Source organism: Globicephala melas, chromosome 6, assembly GCF_963455315.2.
Source record: "Globicephala melas chromosome 6, mGloMel1.2, whole genome shotgun sequence".
NCBI classification, from domain to species: domain Eukaryota; kingdom Metazoa; phylum Chordata; class Mammalia; order Artiodactyla; family Delphinidae; genus Globicephala; species Globicephala melas.
In genome coordinates, this window is record NC_083319.1 from 64,931,267 (window position 1) to 64,947,582 (window position 16,316).

The window sequence follows — 16,316 nt, forward strand, 5'->3', positions numbered from 1 at the left end:
ATACCTCATTGTAGTTTTGATTTGCAATTCTCTAGTGATTAGTGATGTTGAGCATCCTTTCATGTGTTTGTTGGCTATCTGTATACCTTCTTTGGAGAAATGTCTATTTAGGTCTTCTGCCCACTTTTGGATTGGGTTTTTTTTTTTTTTTTTTTGATATTGAGCTGCATGAGCTGCTTGTAAATTTTGGAGATTAATCCTTTGTCAGTTGCTTCATTTGCAAATATTTTCTCCCATTCTGAGGGTTGTCTTTTCGTCTTGTTTATGGTTTCCTTTGCTGTACAAAAGCTTTGAAGTTTCATTAGGTCCCATTTGTTTATTTTTGTTTTTATTTCCATTTCTCTAGGAGGTGGGTCAAAAAGAATCTTGCTGTGATTTATGTCATAGAATGTTCTGCCTTTGTTTTCCTCTAAGAGTTTGATAGTGTCTGGCCTTACATTTAGGTCTTTAATCCATTTTGAGTTTTATTTTTGTGTATGGTGTTAGGGAGTGTTCTAATTTCATTCTTTCACATGTAGCTGTCCAGTTTTCCTAGCACCACTTATTGAAGAGGCTGTCTTTTCTCCATTGTATGTTCTTGCCTCCTTTATCAAAAATAAGGTGACCATATGTGCATGGGTTTATCTCTGGGCTTTCTATTCTTTTCCATTGATTTATATTTCTGTTTTTGTGCCAGTACCATACTGTCTTGATTACTGTAGCTTTGTAGTATAGTCTGAAGTCTGGGAGCCTGATTCCTCCAGCTCCGTTTTTCTTTCTCAAGATTGCTTTGGCTATTCGGGGTCTTGTGTTTCCACGCAAATTGTTAAATATTTTGTTCTAGTTCTGTGAAAAATGCCATTGGTAGTTTGATAGGGATTGCATTGAATCTGTAGATTGCTTTGGGTAGTATAGTCATTTTCACAATGTTGATTCTTCCAGTCCAAGAACATAGTATATTGCTTCATCTGTTTGTATCATCTTTAATTTCTTTCATCATTGTCTTATAGTTTTCTGCATACAGGTCTTCTGTCTCCTTAGGTAGGTTTATTCCTAGGTATTTTATTCTTCTTGTTGCAGTGGTAAATGAGAGTGTTTCCTTAATTTCTCTTTCAGATTTTTCATCATTAGTGTGAAGGAATGCAAGAGATTTCTGTGCATTAATTTTGTATCCTGCAACTTTACTGAATTCATTGATTAGCTCTAGTAGTTTTCTGGTAGCATCTTTAGGATTCTCTATGTATAGTATCATGTCATCTGCAAACAGTGACAGCTTTACTTCTTTTCCAATTTGGATTCCTTTTATTTCTTTTTCTTCTCTGATTGCTGTGGCTAAAACTTGCAAAACTGTGTTGAATAATAGTGGTGAGAGTGGGCAACCTTGTCTTGTTCCTGATTTTAGTGGAAATGGTTTCAGTTTTTCACCATTGAGGAGGATGTTGGCTGTGGGTTTATCATATATGGCCTTCATTATGTTGAGGTAAGTTCCCTCTCTGCCTACTTTCTGGAGGGTTTTTATTATAAATAGGTGTTGAATTTTGTTGAAAGCCTTTTCTGCATCTATTGATATGATCGTATGGTTTTCATCCTTCAATTTGTTAATATGGTGTATCACATTGATTGATTTGCATATATTCACAGTATGCTTTTCTAAATGATCAATAGGAAAACATGATAGATCAGTTATCAGATCGAAATGGAAATCAGGGGATGTCAAAACATTCCATGGGATGCAGAATTCAGATAGACTGAAAAATGTCATTTTCACTTAATGTGACATTTCAGGTCAAAAACCAAAATCTCATTTGAATAATGTTGCCCATATTCCCATTTGTATACACTCTGTAACATTTTAATCCTAAATTCTAGGTTAAAAACCTGGAGTTTTTACAATGAGTTAACACCAGTCAGAATGGCCATCATCAAAAAATCTACAGACAATAAATGCTGGAGAGGGTGTGGAGAAAAGGGAACCCTCTTGCACTCTTGTTGGGAATGTAAATTGATACAGCCACTATAGACAAGAGTATGGAGGTTCCTTAAAAAACTAAAAACAGAACTGCCATACGACCCAGCAGTCCTCCTACTGGGCATATACCCTGAGAAAACCATAATTCAGAAAGAAACATGTACCAGTGTTCATTGCAGCACTATTTACAATAGCCAGGACATGGAAGCAACCTAAGTGTCCATCGACAATGAATGGATAAAGAAGATGTGGCACATATATACAATGGAATATTACTCAGCCATTAAAAGAAACGAAATTTGTAGTGAGGTGGATGGACCTAGAGTCTGACATACAGAGTGAACTAAGTCAGAAAGAGAAAAACAAATACCGGATGTTAACACATATATATGGAATCTAAAAACTAAAAAATGGTTCTGAAGAACCTAAGGGCAGGACAAGAATAAAGACGCAGACATAGAGAATGGACTTGAGGACACGGGGAGGGGGAAGGGTAAGCTGGGACGAAGTGAGAGAGTGGCATTGATTTGTACCAAATGTAAAATAGCTAGCTAGTGGGAAGCAGCTGCATAGCACACGGAGATCATCTGGGTGCTTTGTGACCACCTAGAGGGGTGGAATAGGGAGGGTGCGAGGGAGACCCAAGAGCGAGGGGATATGGGAATATACGTATATGTATAGCGGATTCACTTTGTTATTCAGCAGAAACTAACACACCACTGTAAAGCAATTATACTCCAATAAAGATGTTAAAAAAAATAAAAGCTGGAGTTTTCAAGTTAACCAGTACTAATTTACCAGTTAGAAAGATTAAGCAAAAAGTTTATCAAACCTGTAGTATATCTAATATTATGCATTTTCAAGATGGCCTATTAGAAGAAAACATTTGTGTTTATGTTAACAGTTATTTGAAGGATAGGTATGTCATGGCAAGTATGTGATGCTTTCAAGTATGAATTTACATTCTTTTCCACTTAACTTTAAGGAGAAGTCTTTCAGAATGTAGTTGTCCTTTTGCCTTGTAGGGTATTGGTAGTGATATGTCTTATGTATACATGTGTATACAAAATTATATAAAGTACTATATAAATAAGCAAAAATAAGGCAATAGTGGGAATGTTATGTATACATATTATTACAGGTCATAACTACTGCAGCATATTAAAGCATGAAAAAGTCTATTATAATAATATACATCTTTTTTAACTACAGATGGGTGACGAACAATGACAGTTTTGCACCAGAGGACCCATGTTTCTTTTGTGATGTTTGCTTCCGAATGCTCCACTATGATTCAGAAGGCAACAAACTGGGGGAATTCCTCGCTTATCCTTATGTTGATCCTGGAACCTTTAGTTAATATCAAAATGTGTACCCTTTACTTCCAAGAAATGCCACGAGGAGCAGGATCTACCTGAGACCATCAGCTGAAGTTACCACCCCAGCAAAGAAAGTTCAAATCACAGGTCTTATTAAGCAACTTGAATGTATTTAAATGTTTTGAAATATATTAAATTATTTTAATATTCCAAAGCATAGTTTTTATTCAGTGCTTTTTTGCCCATTTTTGAGTTGTCTCATTGATTTGTAGGAGTGCTTTATGTATCCTGCGTACAAATCCTTTGTCAGATACAAGTATTCTGGTTTTCTCCCAGTCTGTAGTATGCCTATTCACTCTTTGTCCAGAGGGCTTTTTGCTCATCTATCATTATACATCAAGTGATGGAAGTGTTTTGAAAATTCTTTGAAGAATGTGAGCGCTACACCTTGTACCATGAGGCTTCCAAGGTAAAGATCCTCCAAATATCTGTAATAAAAATGAGGGAGAAGTTAATAAAAGCAGCTTATTTAATAAATACAATATTAAGAGTAGCTATTGTGTAATTTAATCTTACACTGAGCGCTTTTGTAATGTTAGGTTTTGTTTTGGTAGAAACTAGGCACACTTAACACTTCAGAAAGACTCACTACACGAATAACGAATGTATAAAGATCTTGAGTATACACTCATACCTTACAGAAATAACACTTAAACTGAAGCTTCCTTTCTTGACCGGAAGTTTTGGAATCACAAATGCTGTTAGTTTAAAATGTATGTCAATTTAACATTTTCATGATTTAAAGGAATAGATTTTATCTAATATGACCAATGAATGGACATGGGAAATCAAGATTCTTTGGATTGCTAGCTGTGGATCACGATTCTTAGGCAATAATACACAGCATCCTGTATGCAAGAACACAATTGTTTTTCTATCCCAGCTCTTCATTCTTCTGGTTATGATACTCTAGTTATCCTATTCTCATTCTGGACCAAAGGGCAACTTTGATAAATTCTGAGGTCTAGATCCATGAGAGAAAATTGTAGCTACCTATATTGAAACGTTTTCTGGCAATCTTTATTGGTGGAAAATTTAATTCTGTTTAATACTTTTAGGAATGCTGGACAAATATTAAACAGAATTAAACACTTTAAATGTGTTGCACTTAAATTTCGCGTTCTCTCTTCTAGGTTATATTTAAATTCGGCTGGATTCCGCTTTCCCTGGATGGCTAAGAACATTTACTATATAAATCAAAAACTGATGAAGCCTAAAAGACTGTGTGTTTAAAAGGTTGACAGTGAAATGTTTTATGGACTTAAATGCCACATAAGTCAATTAAGTCGATTGGTTTGTAGAAGACGAGGACCTGTTTCTAGCGGTGGTCATATTCACCGATTCAGTCAATACACCAGAAAATCAGCATAAGGAAATAAGAGGTCCCTCCATGGCTGGCTGGCTGTTATTGCCTACATGTTTACTTTCATGTTTCCAATGATGCTGAATTAGAACAGATTGAAAATCCTGCTGGAAAACCAAAGATTTATCTAATTCTTTAAAGTTCCACAGGTAAAAATGAATTTTTGCTTCCTTTATTTTTAAACTGCATTCCTTATAGGTCTTCCATTAGTATGCAAGGGACTGTTTACTTTTATTTTCATCATTTCATATCTCAAAACAGCAAATTCCAGAAAGTGGATTGTCATAAAGCAGCATTAATCCATGCGTCCCACCAATCAATTTATTTTACTGGCAAAGAAGGCTGTCAGTTAAAACATTACTGCTATTGAAATTCTTATTTTGTTCTTCTTTGAGATTATTCTTCTGCTGGTTCTTAAGGTTAACTTCTTCACCAAAGTTACAAAGGCTCGGATACCTTTCTATTATCATTTCCTGGTGAGGTCTAAAGGCCTACCATACTATTCTCAGAACTTGCCAATGTATTGCATATCAGTTATACAGGTCTCCCACTATGTTGAGCTCAAAAGAAACCCCTAACTTGAAGTAGGCATATTTAAGATGTCTTGAATCAGGGATTTTGTAGCTGTAAAATTCAGTTTTAAACACATGACAAACTACAGTCAACATTTTATCTAAAGAAGCCAAATATGAAAATGTTATGAACTTATTAGTCAACGTCCTCTGTAGTTAGAAATGAATGAAATTTTGATATACTAGTGGATGGACAGGCACAAAATGATTACCTAGAAAAGCAATGCCTATTTTAGGCTTCAGTATCCTTTAAGGATAATTTGACCTTTCTCCCAATCAAATTTCAGTGCCTCTGTCATCTCTGAGGTTGGAAAATTACACGGCATAAATATGTAAACACATTTTTGGACTATATAGCAGCTTCTCCATTTCTTAATATGTAATTATGGGTTTGCTATTTCCAATAGATCCTTTCTCTGGATAAGTTGTATTAGTGAAGCCCTCACAGAGCCCTGTAAAAGCCTTTGCTCTTGTACAGGATTAGATGGCAGACCTGATCTTGACCTGACGTCTTTAACCAGGTAAGTGTGTATGGGTACGCTACAATCAATGTGTCACCAAAAACTGGATAAAATCTGTCATCCTACTATTTGAAATCATTCCAGTCAAGCTGTTTCAGGTTCTCCAATTTAGATGATACAGCTGAAATTTGTCTAGAGCAGCTGAGAAAACATGCAACAACTGATTCTGCCAAGTCATGTGTAACTTACTCTTTTAAATGTTATCTGATGGTTAAAAAAAAAAATCACAAGAGATGTTGCTTATATATTAAAAAAAGTACGTTTGGGTTGGGGCTGGCTATCTCATTTAAAGTATCTCTTACTGGCTTGTTCAGCTATGTAGTTTTGGTCAAATACAAATTTAAATTGAGCCAGTGCTCCCGAAAATTGATACCTGTTTATTTGACTTTTTCTTAAGAGTTCTGAGAATAGTAGTTATCTGTGAATCAACCTATGACAAAAAATTTTTTTCTTGAAATGAGGGTAAAGAGAAGGCAACAGTGTTTTAACGCTACATGAACCAACTGGCTAGAGCAAGGTCAGCCCATAAAAGCAGACATAAATAATCAGAATGCTACTATATTTCTCTCCAGCATTTGAATAGTTTGTGGTTTCTTGGTAAAACTATATAGATCCTTTGGGTCACCGAAAAAAAAGGAAGGGTAAACCAAAAGATAACATTTCCTTTATTTTTAGCATTTTGAGCTTATGTTTTAGTAACCCTGTGTCCCCAAATAATACAGTTTCTATGACCAAGTATACTCTCTTGGAAACAAATCCAGAATTCCAGCACAGTTTTATAAATGGCAAAGAAGTAATATACTAGTAGACTTTGATAGAAAAATTCTTTAATCAAAACAAGTTTACATGTTGACACTTATGGCTTAACTAGAATAAATCTGTCCAAATTTAAATTGTATTAAGGACCAAACAGATATAATAGCAAGAGTTCCCTCAAAACAGTGGGTCCTAGTTCCATTGTAAGACCTCTCAAAAGCAAAACTCCCAATTACTGAAATGTTTCAAACTTTTCATCTGTAGATGAAAACAACTACTCGAGAGGTCAAAGCATAAGATGCATGTCACATGCAAACACTGGTAATTAAGCCTTTTCCCCATATTCAGTTTCTAAACATGAGAAGTGTCTTTTTAAGCTACTGCAAACCACCAACTGACCTAGTATTCAAAATACCTTAGAAATGCTAAGTTACCCTTAAATTTTGTGTTAACCTTGGTTCACCCTGATTTAGTCCGTATCCATGAATATACAGACAACTCCTTTACTTTTGTCTACTGTGTTTCCACTTTTTGCAATCCTGTCACATGTATGACATAGAAATAAAAATTCCCTTCTGGTATAGCCATGTTTTCAAATGGGTTAGTTTCCTTATATAGTATTTACTTTTATTTACTGCAAAAGTATTATGGATTGCATTTTTTCCAATTAAAAAAATACTTAGTGACTTCTTTAATGTGTGACTTTTTAAAAAATTCAGAAACTCGAGACATTTCTCAAAAATAAACTTTTATCATTTAGTTTTCAGTTTCAGCTACTAGTGCCTGTAAAGGATCTTAAATGGTTGAACCCTAAAGCCAGATTCATTCCTATATATACTCCTGCACGCTGCAGGAAACTCATGTGACTTCACTGAATTCCCAGCCACAAAACTAAATTACCTTCAAAAGTTAACATGAGTTTTGTACCCCGTAGAACAGTTCAACGTCAGTTGGATATCTAGTTGTCATACAAAAAGGCATACAGACCACACATTGTTACAAAGCAGCAGGATAATGTAGCACAATGTAGACTGCGATTAAAATTAACTTTTGATAAAAGGGAGGGAGTGAATACTTGTATAGAAGTAACATTTTATCTACCGTAAAAATGATTAACTTCTACAAAACCCACAAACAATGAAAAGACAGTCTGGTAAATCCAAGATTTGTAAAAACTATGCACAAAACCCACAGTATTTGGGAAAAGAGGAAAGGTTTATACAAGTAGCAGTTTTAAAAATGTAACCTTTTTCTACTATCAATTACATACACACACTAATTGAAAATATACTACAACCAATGTCTGGAAAAGCAGTTTAACATTTCCTAAAATGGACTTTCCCTCACATTTACTGTATAATGTAGCTGTTAATACTGCACAAGTACAATCAGCAATGTTTAGTCACTTTTAAACAAAGATAAGGAGATTTCTCCCTCAAAACAAGTTTTAAACATCAAAACCTATGCTTATAAAAATTTAAAACTTTCAGCAGTCTAAATATTTCGAATGAAAACCATTACAAACTTCTCAAATGTTCTTTATATTCCAGGTATGTCAACCTAGTTATCTAGTGTAGAATCCTTCAGAGATATTTCAGTCTCTCTCTCTTCACTGGATGGCCTAAAGAAAAGGGGGAAAGAAAGGTGTGACAACTGGGGTTAGGATTTTTTCCTCAGGAGGAAAAAAGATATTAAGTCTGTGCATTTGTTTTGAAAATCACCGAAAGAATTTTTTCCGTGACTTATTATTAATTGTTATTTTATGTCCAAAATTTTATTTTACCATGTTGTGTCTTCTTCACAAAGTAATATGCACATCAAGCAAAATAACTCAGGGAAGCATCATGGCCCAGGCCCTTTCCCACCATTTCCAGCTTTAAAATGAATTCTCTTTAAAGAACATGGAAGTGTTATACCTGTGATACCAACATATTATACATCTTAAGAAGAGAGGGTAATATACACACGGACAAGATTTCCCTGAATTTCAGAATTAAAGGATGCTTGATTCCAAGTCCGTAAAGTGTACGGTGGACAAACCAAGATTTGGATAACTACGGTTACATACCTAGTTATTTTAGAGTGGGTATGATAATACAACACAGCCTATGATTCTAGATCTAATTTCTGTATCCTGTCAAAATTCAAGAAGTATGGACATGGGTCATTATTAAAGGTACTATCAATGGAAGAAGTCCAAGGAATAGTTATTTTTTTTAATAGGAGTCCTGCCTTGCTCTATTCCCTTGAATACAGTGGCATATTAGTTTCAAGCGAAGTTTCTTTACGGCTTGGCCATTTTAATTCGCGTCTTGAATCCTGAATTCAGGAAGTGAGTGATGAAAATAAATCCCTTACACAAATAATCTTGGAACAGCAATGTGATTTAAAAATTAAAACATACATCACAACCCACTAAAACATGTCCTCACTTTTTCTTACTGCTGGCCTCGTGGTTGTCTTTGCTTTCTTCATTGCTGTCTCCATTATGTTGTGGTTGATTATTGTCTTGAGCATCCGATCCTCCATTTAGAGTCTTTGAACCTTTATAAAGATTTCAATGGAAAAACTGTTAGAGAGACCCAAAATCAAAAATAAAACATAGTCCCAAAGTTTCTAATACTGTATTTTATTTGAAATTACATTGTAATCCTTTGGGTAGACAAGGCACAATAAGAAATGGGGTTACGACATATATCTATCCATATAAGAAGTAGGTTACTAATCTGATTATTCCATTTGTTACTGTTATCAGGAACACGAAAGGGTGGTACAACTCTTTGGAGCATTATGATTTATTCTAGTTCTTAGAAAAAGCAGTGTGAATCACAGTAAGATTTTGTATTTAACAACAAAACGTGGCAAAGTAGTTAATTAACATGACTTCGTCTCTTATGACAAAATGATGAGGGCTTCCCGGTAAATATTATTTCATTAACAAATCTCTAAGGAGACCTATATCATTCCCTAATAAGTGAGTAAACAAAATTCAACTCCTTTGGAACATTTTTTTTCTACTTTAAGCAGTTGCTGCTAAGATGTTTTAGTACCGTGGAACTGGGGAAGCTGCTAATTTTGGGGAAAGTGGCTAATGGTACAGGCAGACCTCGATTTATTGCGCTTCACTTTGCTGTGCTTCGTAGATACTGCATTTTTTTTTTTTTTTTTTTAACAAATTCAACGTTTGTGGGAACCCTGCATCAAGCATGTTTATCAGCACCATTTTCCCAGCAGCATTTGATCACTCCACTTCTCTGTGTCACATTTTGGTAATTCTCACAGTATTTCAAACTTTTTGACTCTTGTTATATTTGTTATAGTGATCTGTGGTCAAGTGATATTTGATGTTACTACTATGACTCATGACTCACTCACTGAAGGCTCAGATTTGTTAACATTTTCTTAGCAACGAAGTATTTTTTTAATTAAGGTATGTACATTTTTTTTTAGACATAATCCTACTGCACACTTAACAGATTACAGTATAGGGTAAAAAACTTTAATACACCCTGGGAAACCAAAAAACTCATGTGACTCACTTTATTACAGTAGTCTGGAACCAAACCTGTGGGGTATGCCTGTAACTATGGATTCTGTTTTAGGCGTCTGTCATATATACATCCTAAAATATTTATGATTGAAATAGTGTATCTGGAATTTGCTTCAAAGTAATCTTCAGGGGTGTCACAGAGAAACTTGATGGGGATATAAAAAAGCAATGCTCATGTATTGATAACTGCAGAAGCTGAGTGATGGGGACATGGGAAGTTCATTTCCCTCGACTATCTGTGTAGGTTAGAAATGTTTCCTAATTTAAATGGAAAAAGAATAGCAACGACTACTACTACTAATTTAAACTTGATGAAAAAGAAACCCAGAAGCTAAGGCTGATCATGTTCTGCTAAGGGCGTTATGACACTTGCTCATCATTCAATATAGATAAGGTATTAATAGGATTAAATATTGAAGCCATTTTTTAAAAGTAGTTCCAGCGAACAGTTACCACATACCTGTTTGTTCCTTTTCTAGCTTTTTGTTTGGCCCTTTCTTCCCTTGATCTTTGGTTTTATTTGCTTCCTCATGCTGTCTTTGTTCGGCAAGAGATTTATTCAGCACTTGTGTGATCACAGAATCTCCTTCGCCAACCAAAAACATGTTCTTAAACTTGTTATACAACATTGTAGACTTTTCCATGATAACCTGACTAACTTTGAATCGCCGTATCTGAGAAAACAAAACATATAATTTTCTTAATTTTTTAAATGTTACTTAATGAAGTGGTGATAATGAGGAAATTTTAAAAATCCACATGACTCAAGATCACTTACTTTTTTCAGTGTTGTAATCATCTCTGTGTGTTTTTGAGCTTGCTGCATTGTGACCTGAAGTGAAGCAAGTTCATCCAAGGCCTCAATACATCTGTTCACATCCTTCATGACAAAATAGTAATTTCGTAACTGTTAATTACCACAACCCATATAATCTATTTCTAGAGATTACTTTTAAAATCTCAAATAACAAGGCAGTACAAAATAACCAGTAAGTCTGTTATCTCAAATTTACACACTTATAAAATCATGTGAGAAAATAAAATATGAAGCTATAAAAGCAGCACTGTATTTTTAAATGAGGTATTAAACACTTACAAGATTATCAATTTTGAGTGAATTTTTAATTTCAGCATGTATCCTTTGAAGTCGAGAATCCATTGATGTTTCTATAAATTAAAATGTGAAACACAGTAAATAGATTTTCCAAAACCAGTATTTTTGTATAATCTAAGCAAAGTATAATGGAAAGATTTGGTAAATTTATAAAAATGTTCTTTGTAATCTGCCTACATCATTAAGAAGTTATCTGCCATTTTTAGTATTTAGGAAACCAACATTCATCATATAAGCAAAGAATCACCATCTAGCTGCATGTTGCTAAAAAAAACCAGTCTGCATCCAATAACTCCTCTTCTGCAATCCTTAAGGCACTGCTTCATCCTTACACATTTAACCAAAACTAAAAAATCCATCTGAAACTAGATTTGTCAGAAATTGTAAAACATCTAGCTTTAGGCCATGTTATAAAAATTTGACTTCATCATATATTGAGCAGTAAAATAATAAACATGACTCCTTAGCAAGTTCACCTGATAACACTTAAAAACAATGCAAGGTATATAGAATCCATTAGGGATGTGAAATGTGTACTTGGAGGATAAGAACATAAAATGACCAGTTTCAAAACCTATACAGTTAAGTGTCTGTAAAACTTCCTTTCTGTGTAGAATACAATTTTATACATCTTAGAAAGTGAAATAACTAACCTCGCTTCTTCTCCACTTTCTTAACTTCTGGCTTCTTTCCTTCATCTTTATTCTGCCTATCAAATGTTAACACAAATATTTCAAAAACATTGGAACTTTGTGACTGGTTACCAAATGCCCACAATCCCTTATGTAAAAGTTAAAATTTTTTTTATTTAAAATAGTCAGTGGCCTAGATCACAAGGAATTGACTGTAATTTTTAGAACTCGGTAATGCCACATTAGTATTAATTAGTATAAATATAAGCAAAACTCAAAACGTAAAAATTAACATGCTAAAGTAATCTAACAATTTAATTTTACAGTGGCATTACAAATAAATTTTAATGGCTGCCTCGGTGAAATTTTGTTCCAACAATACTGTGTTAAATGTTAAAAGACCAACTTTAGGGTCAGTGGATAAACAGGCCATAGTGGGAAGAGAATGCCTATGTTTCATGAATTCTACATCACAATTATTTTTTAAAATAGCACGTCAAAATAGACTGATTTAATTGTTCCCACATCTCCCAAGGGTAGATAATTTGAGGGGTTCAAAGTTAGTTTCAAGGTTAAATAGACTGTTTATAATACTACTAGATTAAAATGGTGTGGGATTTTTTTTGTGCCAAAATATCAAACTTAAATGACATTCACTAATAACATTTACATACCATTTCACAAATGAAAAGGTACCATTTTACTGTAAATCACAAAAATAACCATTTAAAAATGAATTCTTAATAATTTCTAGTACCTTGACTTGGGAGTTCGGGCCCTATTATAATAAACCAATTGAAATAGACAAGAACAAAAAAATATCTAAAAATCAGGTATTTTTTTTAAAAAACTTTATTTTAAAATTTTGGTTACAGTTTCATTTTTGTTTTCTTAACAAGTCTACTGTTTAATCTCTCAGGATTAAAAAACAATGATTAATCTTCTAAAGAACTGAACAACAAAGGAATGTCAAGGGGAAGGGCACAACTGCCCCATTCTCTGGGGGTATAGTAGCTACTCCAGTTTAACACCTAGCTTCAAAACAAAATGAATTTTTATATTTTCTAAATGAAATAATGTACAACCACCATCTTCATCTGAGCTTATTATAACTTTCAAACACAAAGCTTCATTTTAAGCTTGGTAAAAAACTTTTTTAACAGGAATGATGGCCGACCTTAGTATGTAGTGTGTATCTTACAGGAAATGTTTTTTAACAATCATTAACACAGTAATAATGCCATTAATGAAGTCCTCAATTTAGAATCTGGAACATTCTTCCATCAAGGGGGGGGAGGGGGAAATTCAGTCCAATGAGTCTGTCTCAAGATCTTCATCTCTTGTTTGCTCCACTTGTATTCTCTTTTCAGTAACTGGATTAATGCTTTGAGCCCAAAATGAGATATATTTTTTATTACTGTAGATTACATGTTGTTTGGCTGGGAATACAATACAATAAACTTTATTTTGCATAATGCATTTCATACAAGCTGCATCTGAAATGCTTTACAGAGCAAAACTGTCCAAGTACAAAGTTTTGTAATAACAGGAGAAGGAAAGAAAACACAAATATTAGAATTTGAGAAAGTTACATTCGGAGGACATTCAAAAAGAAATTGAAACACATAAAGATTAACTGAGATACTGAAGAAGGGTTGGGCTAGATTTACTAAGCAACAGCTATTTTTATATCTTAATTTGGGGAGCACAATAAAGTTAAAAGCAACAAACAGTCCAACAACTTTTCAGTGAAAGGACAGGAAAGGATAGGTAACAAAAAATAACTCTAGTATTTACATAAATGGTCAAAGTTTAACATTAAAGGGAGTAACATTTCTGAGCTTTAGATCAATTTTTAAATTACTCCCTCAAGTAGCTAAAACTGCTTATATATCCTCCAAAAAAACTAAGAAAGCAGATGGTCAAATGCTATACTTATCAAGAAAGACTTTCGGCTTACAGATTATATATAAAAAAAGTACAAAATTACTTAAGAATAGTTTTAAGAATTTCACTGTTTTTTATTAAGTTTGTCTTAGTGACCTAGAGCATGTTTTTAAAATCACCTCCTCACTAAAACAACAAAAAAAACAGTTTAGTCAGAATAATGCAAGACGCTTCACAAAGAAAGAAAGGCCTTTCAGAGAAAGAACTCAGAAGTGACAGTCTAAAGATAACTAGGAAAACAAATGTAATAAACATGAAGCCTAATCATCATTGGCATTGCTATTTTCTCTCTTATAAAATTATTTTATAGAATAAACTTAAAGGGGAAAGAAATTCCCCATGGTAAGTATATTGTCTCCAGGTATCAAAACTTCTTAGCTTGAACTTGATTTATATTGCACACATCTAATGCAAACCCTGTCAGCCTTTAAATTTTCTTTTACTGGCTTCTTGGGTTTCCAACTGTGCTTTTGTTATTTTTGCTGGTCTTCTGGGGGAGGGCTGCTGGTGGTATGACAAATATGGGTATTTCTTTCATTCCTTCTCCACCAATTTATTATCTTTCTCTATTTAATATTATACAAGAAAATAGTAGAGGATAAGGACATTTTCTACAAAGCCACTATAACAGTTAAGCCCTATCTGCACTTTCAGTTTAAATTAAAAATAATTCACAGGGTGATTATCTCAGTAAATTTCATCCTCTTTACTCAGGAAAGAATGAAGCCTGAAACATGATTATCATATACTGAGGACATTTTTCTAACACACTGGAAAAGTCACTTCTTTAAAAGGCTTCAGAAAGTCTGGAAAACGAGATTCTATTGTTTAAACATTTCATGCTAGCTTAAAAAAAGAAATCGAAATTTAGAAAAAGAAAATACTTACTGCTCAGTTTCCATTTGTTCCTCTTGCTTGCGTTTTCTTTCTGCTGTTTCTTTCTCATGTTGGCCTTTCAGCATATTCCTTCTATGAGCAGTTTGAAAGTTTCTTCCACCTTTTCTCTTCTGTTTTATTTGAGAATTAGGATGCTTTTAGTTAACTATCAAGTCAGTGACTAATGCTTCTATGATTATAATCTTGGGAGAAAAGAAGCAACTAGTTTTCTTAAGGGATGAATAAATTACTCATTTAAATAAAACCCTCATAATTACATGTTGCTATCTAAATTTAACTATCCCCTTGATGATTTTGGGATTTATAATCTATTTACTGCACTGCTATAGGAATGATATGCTTTGGTTAAGATGAGTTAAAATGAAGTACCTCAGGCTATTTGCCTCTGTACTATGACTTTGACTTCAGTACCTGTTTACTGACAAGTACCTGCTCAACCTACCGAATTTAGTTTTGGGGTCCTGAAGTACTAATAAATTAGATGAACATAAATGAAAGGCCTATACAACCTGGGTCTGTAGATTTCCAAGGCTATACACAAAACTTGTGTTTTTATACAGAAAAGAACGTACAGCTTTAATGAAATTCCTAAACAACTGTTGTATTCAAATAAAGTACCACCAATAAAATGTACCCTAAATAGGCCTGAAGTGTTAAGAATTTCATTGAGGTAAATAATAAAAATCTATGTATAAATGTACCTTTTTACATCTGTCTTCACTGGTCACAACCTATCTGGCTTAATTCGCTACTTTCCTACCTTTTCTGTCAATAGGTAGGTGGGGTTACTGGAAGTTTATCATGTGACATTTAATTTCCATGTAATTGTGAAAAGGTAAGATAAACTTAGGATGTACAATAAAGTTTCAAATATGCTTTTTAACACAGGTAATTCAAGTTTATTCAGAAAGGTAAAGAAATTCATTTTAACTTTTAATCACATTTATAGACTTTCATAAAGATACTGAAACTTTCCTAAAGATTAAGAACTACATAGGAAACTAAAATAGAACAAATATTTTATTTGATATGCAAACGTTCTACCTTTTCACCTTCTTGATCATCCCCTTCCTCTTCAGAATCAGAGGTTGATGTAAGCCCTGTTTTAGCTAAATTTTTCCTTTTTGATTCAACTTCTTTTTTCCCCTCTTTTTTATCTGGCTCTTTTCTTGGCTTATCTTCTTCCTTCTGGCCCTCTTCATCCTTTTTAAGCTGCTTTTTAGGTTGTTTTTCCTCTTGCCCCTTTTTCTTACTTTTGTCTTCTTCAGTTACCCTATTTCACAGGCACAACAATGAAAAATAATCTTTTATGTATCATTAGTACTTGTCATTCAGCCACCTCTCTGAGTTAACTGAGTAAGTACTCTGGATAACAATAAGCTACATGCAGTTTGTTTTTTATTTAAAAACAAATTTTAAATATCTTTAAGTAAAATATAATGGAGTGTCATTATCAACCAATCATAAAAGGAAAACATCCTTTTAATATGAGTTAGAAGATAGAAAAATTACAGTGGCATTAGGGTAACAGAAAAGTGATTTTTTTCCCCTTTGTTTTCCATGTTTTTTGTAATGTGCCTCATTCACTTAAAAGTAATATTGAGTACTATCTCATATGCCATGGTACCGTTCTTGAC

At 33.7% G+C, this 16,316-nt stretch overlaps 2 protein-coding genes across 9 annotated transcripts in view; one reads left to right on the forward strand and one right to left on the reverse strand.

Annotated features, from left to right (window-relative positions):
- SNAPC3 (small nuclear RNA activating complex polypeptide 3) overlaps positions 1 to 9,715 on the forward strand; it is a 50,313-nt gene extending 40,598 nt beyond the window's left edge. For 2 of the 4 annotated variants that reach the window (XM_030840623.2, XM_030840624.2), the window contains exon 9: positions 3,161 to 9,715. In XM_030840623.2, coding sequence (XP_030696483.1) covers positions 3,161 to 3,308 — 148 coding nt within the window. In that variant the 3' untranslated portion in view covers positions 3,309 to 9,715. The remainder of the gene's footprint in view (positions 1 to 3,160) is intronic. The other 2 variants (XR_009564336.1, XR_009564335.1) reach the window with 2 other exon arrangements.
- The window catches only part of PSIP1 (PC4 and SRSF1 interacting protein 1), a 38,617-nt gene continuing 28,894 nt past the window's right edge, over positions 6,594 to 16,316 (reverse strand). For 2 of the 5 annotated variants that reach the window (XM_030840618.2, XM_060300953.2), the window contains exons 9-16: positions 15,724 to 15,952; positions 14,671 to 14,789; positions 11,857 to 11,912; positions 11,186 to 11,256; positions 10,868 to 10,969; positions 10,550 to 10,763; positions 8,972 to 9,083; positions 6,594 to 8,160 (exon numbers count right to left, since the gene is read on the reverse strand). In XM_030840618.2, the coding sequence (XP_030696478.1) occupies positions 8,100 to 8,160; positions 8,972 to 9,083; positions 10,550 to 10,763; positions 10,868 to 10,969; positions 11,186 to 11,256; positions 11,857 to 11,912; positions 14,671 to 14,789; positions 15,724 to 15,952 (964 nt within the window). In that variant the 3' untranslated portion in view covers positions 6,594 to 8,099. Of the gene's footprint in view, positions 8,161 to 8,971; positions 9,084 to 10,549; positions 10,764 to 10,867; positions 10,970 to 11,185; positions 11,257 to 11,856; positions 11,913 to 11,951; positions 13,355 to 14,670; positions 14,790 to 15,723; positions 15,953 to 16,316 lie in introns of those variants that run through there. The other 3 variants (XM_030840622.3, XM_030840619.3, XM_030840621.3) reach the window with 3 other exon arrangements.